The 8,152-nt window shown below is 42.2% G+C and overlaps 1 protein-coding gene across 10 annotated transcripts in view; it reads left to right on the top strand.

The window, feature by feature from the left end:
- ptprfa (protein tyrosine phosphatase receptor type Fa) overlaps positions 1-8,152 on the top strand; it is a 200,737-nt gene that overhangs the window by 66,686 nt on the left and 125,899 nt on the right. For all 10 annotated transcript variants that reach the window (XM_025054285.1, XM_025054288.1, XM_025054284.1 and 7 more), the window contains one exon: positions 4,409-4,554. In XM_025054285.1, the coding sequence (XP_024910053.1) occupies positions 4,409-4,554 (146 nt within the window). The remainder of the gene's footprint in view (positions 1-4,408; positions 4,555-8,152) is intronic.

The raw sequence follows: 8,152 nt of genomic DNA, 5'->3' as shown, positions 1-8,152 counted from the left end.
GATAGGACCAAAGAAAATCCTTCATTAACTCCATATTGGTTTTCAAAATGAAGTGTTGTTTGAAAATGATGAACACACCGGGGGGTGGGGGGGAGTGGGGGGTTCTCAGTGTGTCGTTGTGAGCTCTTATACACCAATAAATAAACATAAAACTGAACTCAAACTAAATAAACAAACTTAAATTTAACCTTAAGTTAGTAAGTATGATAGTTAGTTATGCAGTTAGAAATCAATTATTAAGTTGTTCATAAATAAGATTTCTGAACAACAAAAATGAAAAAATACTACTACGATATTATTATTGTGTGTGTTTGTAGTGGTAGTAGTAGAAGTAGTAGTAGTAATATTGTAAATACCTGTTTTAGTGATAATAATAGTACAACAGTATTATTAATAGCATTAATTGCATATTATATTATGACAAAGCATTTTTTAATCACTACTACTACTGGTGGTAGTAGTAGTATTACTTATTATTATGTTCATAATAATAATGTCATTAGTCAACAGTGTAGTCTGCTCTAAGTGAACACTCAGGAACAAACCACTGGAGGAGCAGAAGACAGAGTTCCTACGATGACATCATCAAAGTCAAACGCTCATGTGGTTATTGATTAGTGATTGATTAGTGTTGGTTGGTCAACATAAACTGCTGCAGTAAACTGACTGCTCACTGACAGGCTGCTGCACAATGACCTGTCAATGAACAGAACTCAGAACCTGGTCATAGACAGGTCCTGACTGACTGTTCTCTGAACATGGGTTCAAATCTGCAGCTGACGCTGATCGGAGTGAAAATGTTCCCCCGCTGTGTGAAAATGGCCCAGTGACAAGAGGAGAGAATCTGAAATGTGAAATGTCAAGGCGATGTTTTTGGAGCCTCATCCCGTTGTGTCGACACTCTCTGTTTTTCTCCCTCACTGGAAGTTACATCCCAGGTTCTTGCCTGACTGTTTCCTAGTTAGTCTTCGAAGACTGGAAGTTACCAGGAAGCTGTTGGTGTACAGCTGACGGGTGGTGCTGACAGAGCGATCGGAGATCAGTACCAGGGACCAAGGGGGATTTTCTGTATCAGTGAGCAGGAAAAGTTGTGCCGTGAAACTTAATGAGCAAACGTTTGCTGTTCCCCGCCGGTCCCTGCAGACTGACCCGACTCCACAGGTCCTGTAAATATGCTGTGTCTGTTTTAAATGGATTATAATATTATCCCAGGACACACTCGGAAATCCTTTAATCCTGACCGTTCTTATTAAGGCAGCGTTGAAGGGCTTTACTTCTACATCACGGTTAAATGCTGTGAATCATGCAGCACTTTTCCTGAATTAATGACCACCAAAAGATAGTTTCTAAATTTTCTTTTTTCACCTCATCTGAAAGTAGTCTACTGTAGATCTCAGCGCCCCCACCTGTAGCTGCTTGGGGTTTAGCATCAATACTAATGGTTTTCGTGATAATCAGGGACGATGTCTTCAGATATTCTGTCCAGTCAGGATTCGAACTGACACCCAGTTACCTGACTACACAGACATGACGGGCAAACGCTGACTGGAGAACTGGGTCAGCTGGATGTTCTCATGTGATGCACCGCCTGAGGCTACAGCCACTAAAAGTCCATTTAAATTTAAAATCCCTCGTACATTCCACCCCGCGATTTACCTGCTGGCTACAGTACCATGGTGCGTTCAGGGCCTGGAAAGTGAGAAGTTTATAAAAGCCTCCTGGGTCTCAGTTGGTTCTGCAGGCTTTTTATTGCAGCCCAACAGGAAGTGAGGTTTTTAAAAGTTATTACCCAGCATTTAGAAGCCGCTCAGACCGGTTGATGGTCAAAATGTTGTTATTAGTTCTCAGGAAAAGTAAAATGTTCAATATATATATATGTGTGTGTCTTTATTGTAAATGTTTCTTTATTATAATGTTGTTTCTGTAAGTTTTTGAATTTAAAACTAAAGATCAGGCTTCAACGTTGAAAGATCATTGGCTGCGTTTTTTTTCTACTTTTGTTTCTAAACCTACTGTTTATTCCCTCTTGAGAAAAAGTTGCAGTGAATGTCGTCACGGCGACCGACGTCTGAGTCTGAGTGAACGAATCAAGGCTGTGGTGTGTGTTGGTGATGCAGCAGATTGTTTATGTGTCAGTGAGAGTGATAAGAGGTTGATTTGCATGGCTGCTCTCTGTTAGCTCAGCACGCTAATCATGCTCTGTGAGGAGGAGGAGGAGGAGGAGGAGGTGAAGAAGGAGGAGGTGAAGCTTTGTGTGAAGCTGTTGTCACTTGTCATTGGAAACAGTCATGTTCTGTCCAGTTCTGCATTTGACTGCCTGTCTGTCTGGCTGGTTGACTGCCTGTCTGTCTGGCTGTGTGCCTGTCTGTCTGGCTGTGTGCCTGTCTGCCATCAAATTCTTGAGGGTAAATGAGGAACAGAGATGTACGACAGTGAGGTCCCTGACAGCAGGAGGTGAAAAACAAAGCTATAAAACAGGAGGAGGAGCAGATCTGCCGCAGACCTGTCAAAATATTCAATGTTCCACTGCTTTTATAAGACTGTACGTATATGAGGTACAATAACAGAACCTCAGAATCTCAGATCACATATGGACTGATGTACAGAATAATAGGAATGTTGATTTATCTCGATTTGTTACCATCAGGAATAATTGATTAATCGTGATTAAAAAAATGATGTTTTACAGATGCAGATATACTGTATGTTTATATGTATGTATACATGTATATATGTATATATGCACACTATACAATTTATGATCAAGATTGATCATGATTAATTGTGATTAATAAAATTATTCAGATTATTCAAGATTGATCATGATTAATTGTGATTAATCAAATTATTCAGATTGAACATTTTGAGGTTAAATGTGTCAGAATCAGAAAAACTAAAACCAAAATTATTTTCTACATTTGTTTGCATATTTATTCACACATTATCAAAAAATCCTTTCTCTTTGTGAATACTATGGGGGGAGTTCACACTGACACAATTATTTATTTAACTTTTTTCCATGTATGTGGAGCCAGCAGAGGGGGAAGTCAGAGCAGCCTGTGAAGTGATGCGGGGCTGCAGTGTGTTTTACATTTAGAGTGTCAAGACTCAGGGTCAGCCAAGAGAAATAAATAGCTTAATAATGGTACGATCTGCTCGCCCTCCTCCTCTGCTTCTTGACACCTCCATAAAAGCCTTCTCTCCTTGGCAGACGCTGAGACAGGACCTTATTCTAAGCGTTGCTCTGGAAAAGCCACCGTTTCCCTGCTGTATTTGACCTGATTGTAACCTGTTGTACTAGACTTTCGTGGAAATCCTCCTCACTTGGGAAGCAGCTCCCGACACTGACTTTACAAATAGCTGCTGAAAGATTTCCTCCAGCTATTCACTGACACGACTTAAAGCTGGGGTAGGCAGGATGGGTCTGTGATCAGTGGTCATTTAGCAGAATTAGCTCCGTGATCAGTGGCTTATCTAGAGTTCAAATGACAGAGATAAGATTCAGCTGGACTGAATATCCTCCCCGGCTAATGAACAGGCGATATGAACTGTGCAACAAATCCTTTTTCATACAACTACGCACTCATTGCAAATAAACACATGTGTTTGTACCCCAGGGTTTATGGCAAAACAATCAGGTGCCATGTTATACAAAGCTAATCTACTGGATCGTAAACACTTTCAGACGCAGAAGTGATGAATTTCGGGTCGCACGTTGCAGAGTGCGGTGCGTTCAAGATATGTTTGTCTGTATAAATTTCACGCCAATGATCTCTCAAACAACCAAATGTGATGTTAGCTCTGATTGGTTCATTTTTGAAGGCGACATAAAAAACTGAATCCAACGGGTCAAGTAACGATATGATGATAAAACTGGTCAAAGCTGTTGGAGACGTTTTCGTACGATTCACCATAATTATTGTACGTCTGGCAACAGTTTTAGGAACTGAAGTGTCTGAGGTTTGTTTACCAGCCACTCCAGGGTTAAACCAATCCAAACCGTTCTCCAGTGAGTTGAACTGCGTTTCAACAGCTGATGGAAGTCGACTGTTAAGCTCCCAGTGGAGGTCCTTGCTGGAAGTGGGGCCTCAGTGTTGTTATGGAAATGAATGTTCCTGCATTTAGAGCAGTTCTCCAAGGTTCTTATCGGTCTGTTCGGAACCACAGGCCTGACTGCAATATTACCAAAACTGATATGTGCTGAACTCATACTGGGAGGGTTGGTTCCAGGCTGTTGTTACTGATTTTTTTTTTGTTGTTGTTATTGCAAGTCTTACAGTAGATGCAGAAATGTAATGTCCCTGCAACTTCCCTGGAGCTGTTTCTGTGTCTGGATTCAATCTGAAGCTGCTTCTCCTTTCTTCTCTGCTCTCTCTCACCCTTTGTCTGCCTGTCTCTCCCCCCTTAGGCATGCCCAGCTTCATCAAGTCCCCCGACGATCAGACCGGGATATCAGGCGGAGTGGCATCCTTCGTGTGCCAGGCAGAGGGCGAGCCCAAACCTCGCATCACCTGGATGAAGAAGGGGAAGAAAGTCAGCTCTCAGCGCTTTGAGGTAAGAGCCTGGAGGTATCCTCAAAGCCTGTGTCTGAAGTCTGAGACTGGCCGGAACCACCGTCTCGCACCTTCACTGCTCGTTAGCGCTCCATATTTGTATGTGTCTGAGGCAGAGACAACTTTCCGTCCACTGTGTGAAGTTCAGCGCTCACTCTGAGGTTTGGATGTTTGTTTACCGATGCATGGAAATATAAACATGCTCCAGACAACGCAGTGCTAATCTGGGCCACAGCAGAGTTCTGATTAGACTGACCTGAGACAGGTCATCACAACATGTCCACAGTGACCGTGGACACGTCCAGGGTCAAACATTGGAGACTTGATAAAACAAGAAAACACCTTGGGAAATGTGTCATGACATGGTCAAATCACCTGCAGGTGATGTACATCAGAAAGCTGAAAGTGGTCTGATTTAATTGTTTTCCACATATTTATTTTTACATTTTTAATCAAAAATATTTAAATGATTTTCTTTACTAAAATCATGATTAATCGCACAAAAAAGTAGCAATAAATTAAAGTGTTTTGCTCACTTCAATCTATATGAACATGAGGGCAAAAACATTTGGTTATTATTATTGTGCTAAAATACGACAGCTGTGAAACTTGAACTGATGGGTTTTTTTCAGACTAACTATAAAATATTCAATGACACAGAGACCGGCGGTGAGTTCAGGGTTAAACCTGGGTGTAAGAAGATGTTTCTGGTTTGGCAGAACCTTAGTGAAAAGTGAAGAATATATTAAAAGTGATGGATCACCTGCTACTATTTCTATATCCAGACACTTCTGCCTCCCGAGACTCATACATGTGTTTGTGCAACATTCTCCTGCACCGCTGAGCAGAGTCTAGACACTTGTGTGAGTCCGGCTGCCTGGACGAACACGGCGTCGGCTCATGCTAACTCTGTTTGGTAAGAGGCTTCCTGTAGGACCGCGGTGGAGCAGCAGGAAGGCTCATTAGCTGCCAGCCCAAACCTCGTGAGTGCAAGTGAAGTGACTCAACATGAGGTCTGCGAAGACACACACTGGGTTCCTGTTGATGGGAGTAAAAGGAATCATCTTCCACCTGTCTGCCCAATACTACTCAAAGTGATGGCTACCGTGTGTGTGCACTGGGCGGGGGGGGGGGGGGGGGGGGGGGGGGGAGGAGGGCTGAGGGTAGTAGTGGTGGTGGTGTGGGGAGGTGGGTTACAGTTTCCTGCAGCAGTGAGACTGTCCAGAACTCCCAGGGTTTATTCAGGGATGATCTGGCTCCACTGTATATACAGGTGATAAAACAGATGATCTTTAATCAGGGTCGTGCTGTGGTCACAGACGTGCACCGCTGGGCCAATGGGTTCAATCCAGGGAGATGTTCCTCCTGCTGTTTTTGTTATAGCATTTACACAGATATGACATTGAATATACAGTGGAACTGCACTTATGCCGATGATGTGGCTCTGTTTTACTTCAGTTTTTTTCTTCCATCATTTTGAATGAAGACATTCTTCGTCTCCGCCATCATTTTATTGTAAAAGTTTAGAAATGCAGAACTAGTCCGGCTCAGTTATTTATTTCACTCCTCATTCAGGAGTGAAACAGCACAGTCCAGATGACAACTTTTAGCACAATCTTTAACTTTGCAGGGAGTATTCACTTCATTATTGCCTGAAAAAAAACTCTGCTGCTAGAAGTAACTACAGTATGAGAAGCAGCAATGGTAAAAAAAAATAAAATAATAAAAAACACTTGAATAAAGTCAGGGCTCTTCATCACTTCTTCCTGAATCTTCTCCTGGGTCAGTCTGACGTGACTTCTCCATATCTGAGGCTTCTTCATTATCTTTTTATGTGATTCTGAAGCCAAACACTTTTTTCAGTCTTTTATACTGCTAAAGATCACGGTGCTCTGTGGACGACAGATACAGGAAACACCTCTCACACTAAGACTAGACGGCAACCATACACCTTCTAGAGTAAGTTAGCCTCCCATTCAAATCCAATTCCCAGAAAAATCTGGACTTTTATCCCTTCTCTAATGGTCTTCTTCAGTGTCAGCCTTAAACCAGTAAAGATGCCGACTTCTCAGTCTGGCACAAAAGTTTTCATTTCATGTGAGGCCATTAAGCTTGAGTAACTCACTGATCCCACTCTGAGAAGTGTGCCATATATTTGACATCCACAGAGCTCCGTGGCCTTCAACAGTGTAAAGTGAATGAAAGTTCTTCCTGTTCCAGTTGTGTCTTTTCCTTTTCACTGGCTTTGAATGGCAGGAAAAGATGAAAGTAACATGAATTCATCGTCATCGGTGCGTCAAAGAAGGTGGAGAAGTCGAGTCAGACTGACCCAGAGGGGTTCCACCAAGAGTCTGAACTTTTATTAGATCGATTTTTACCATTGTTGCTTCTCAGAGCTACACAAAGGTATGAGAAACCATTTTTTATTTTTTTTCCAGATGGAAGAAGTCGAATCAGACTAACCAACAGTAATACATCATCAGAAATCGTCTGTTTGTAATGAAGGACAACCTGTTCTGGAATTGAGTGATTTTAATCATTTCAGTAACAGAGTGGACCTGGTTTATAATGAGTTTCTGTCCAAATGAAATGTATTAAATCTGGACCAGTATCCATCATGGTCAGTAACAACTGACCTTTGACCTAATGTTAATGATCATTTTTAATGGCCTGTCGGCAAGACATCAAGACTTGAGCGTCATATGAATCACGCCACACCCGATCAGTCACGGTCTGTTCACTGGTGCTGTTCACTGTCAGAGTGCCACTGGTATTTGGACTGGTGGTGGAAGACCAATAGGAAGAGAACAGAAAACTAGAGGGAGAAAAAATAAAAGCAACATTTTCAGCCACAACATCACAAATGGAGGATTTGATTGGCTAATATCACTGAACCAAACCCAGAAGACAGACGGAAGTGTCCAAAGATATGATGGAAACAGACAAATATGTCCATGGTGGACACTGTCTTCCTGTGTCCTTTGTAGCGTTTGTTTTCTGTCCTCCCAACTGCAGATGTGAAAGTGAAGGTGAAATGATGTGATCTGAAGGTCAGGACAACTCATCAAAACTCTCACACTCAATCACAGCAGCAAATGACTTTCATCTGAATGTAATGCTCTGGTATCACAGGCACATCGTCTGGTTTACAGGCAGTTCGTCACTGTTGCTTTCTGTCATTTGGTTTTGAGTTGAACAAAAAAGTCCACAGAGAAGAGAATCATCTCCTCGTCAGGACAAATAATTAGTTTAATGAGTTTTTATAGTCAGACCGAAAAATTCTTCGAAAATCAGATGCAGGAACTTTGACCTGACTCTGGGTCAGACTACACCCACACTGACGACGTCTTTCCCACGGACACAGAAGTAAAGACAGAGAGAGAGATAGAGAGAGATATGTCTTTCCCACGGACACAGAAGTAAAGACTTTTGTCGTCTGACTTTCTCAGCCTTAAAGGAAATACCTCTCTCCTCCTGTGTCTGTTCAGTGACTGTATAATCTGCTCATATCCATCTGTGTGAGTGAAATGTTTCGTCCCTGAGCCAAGAGTTACTCAGGCTGATGGCTGCCCTCTGTGTGTGCGGTGGATAGACCTCCT

Source organism: Cynoglossus semilaevis, chromosome 2 (assembly GCF_000523025.1).
Source record: "Cynoglossus semilaevis isolate Cse_v1.0 chromosome 2, Cse_v1.0, whole genome shotgun sequence".
In the NCBI taxonomy this organism is placed as follows: Eukaryota; Metazoa; Chordata; class Actinopteri; order Pleuronectiformes; family Cynoglossidae; genus Cynoglossus; species Cynoglossus semilaevis.
This window is presented reverse-complemented; position numbering and strand designations above follow the sequence as displayed.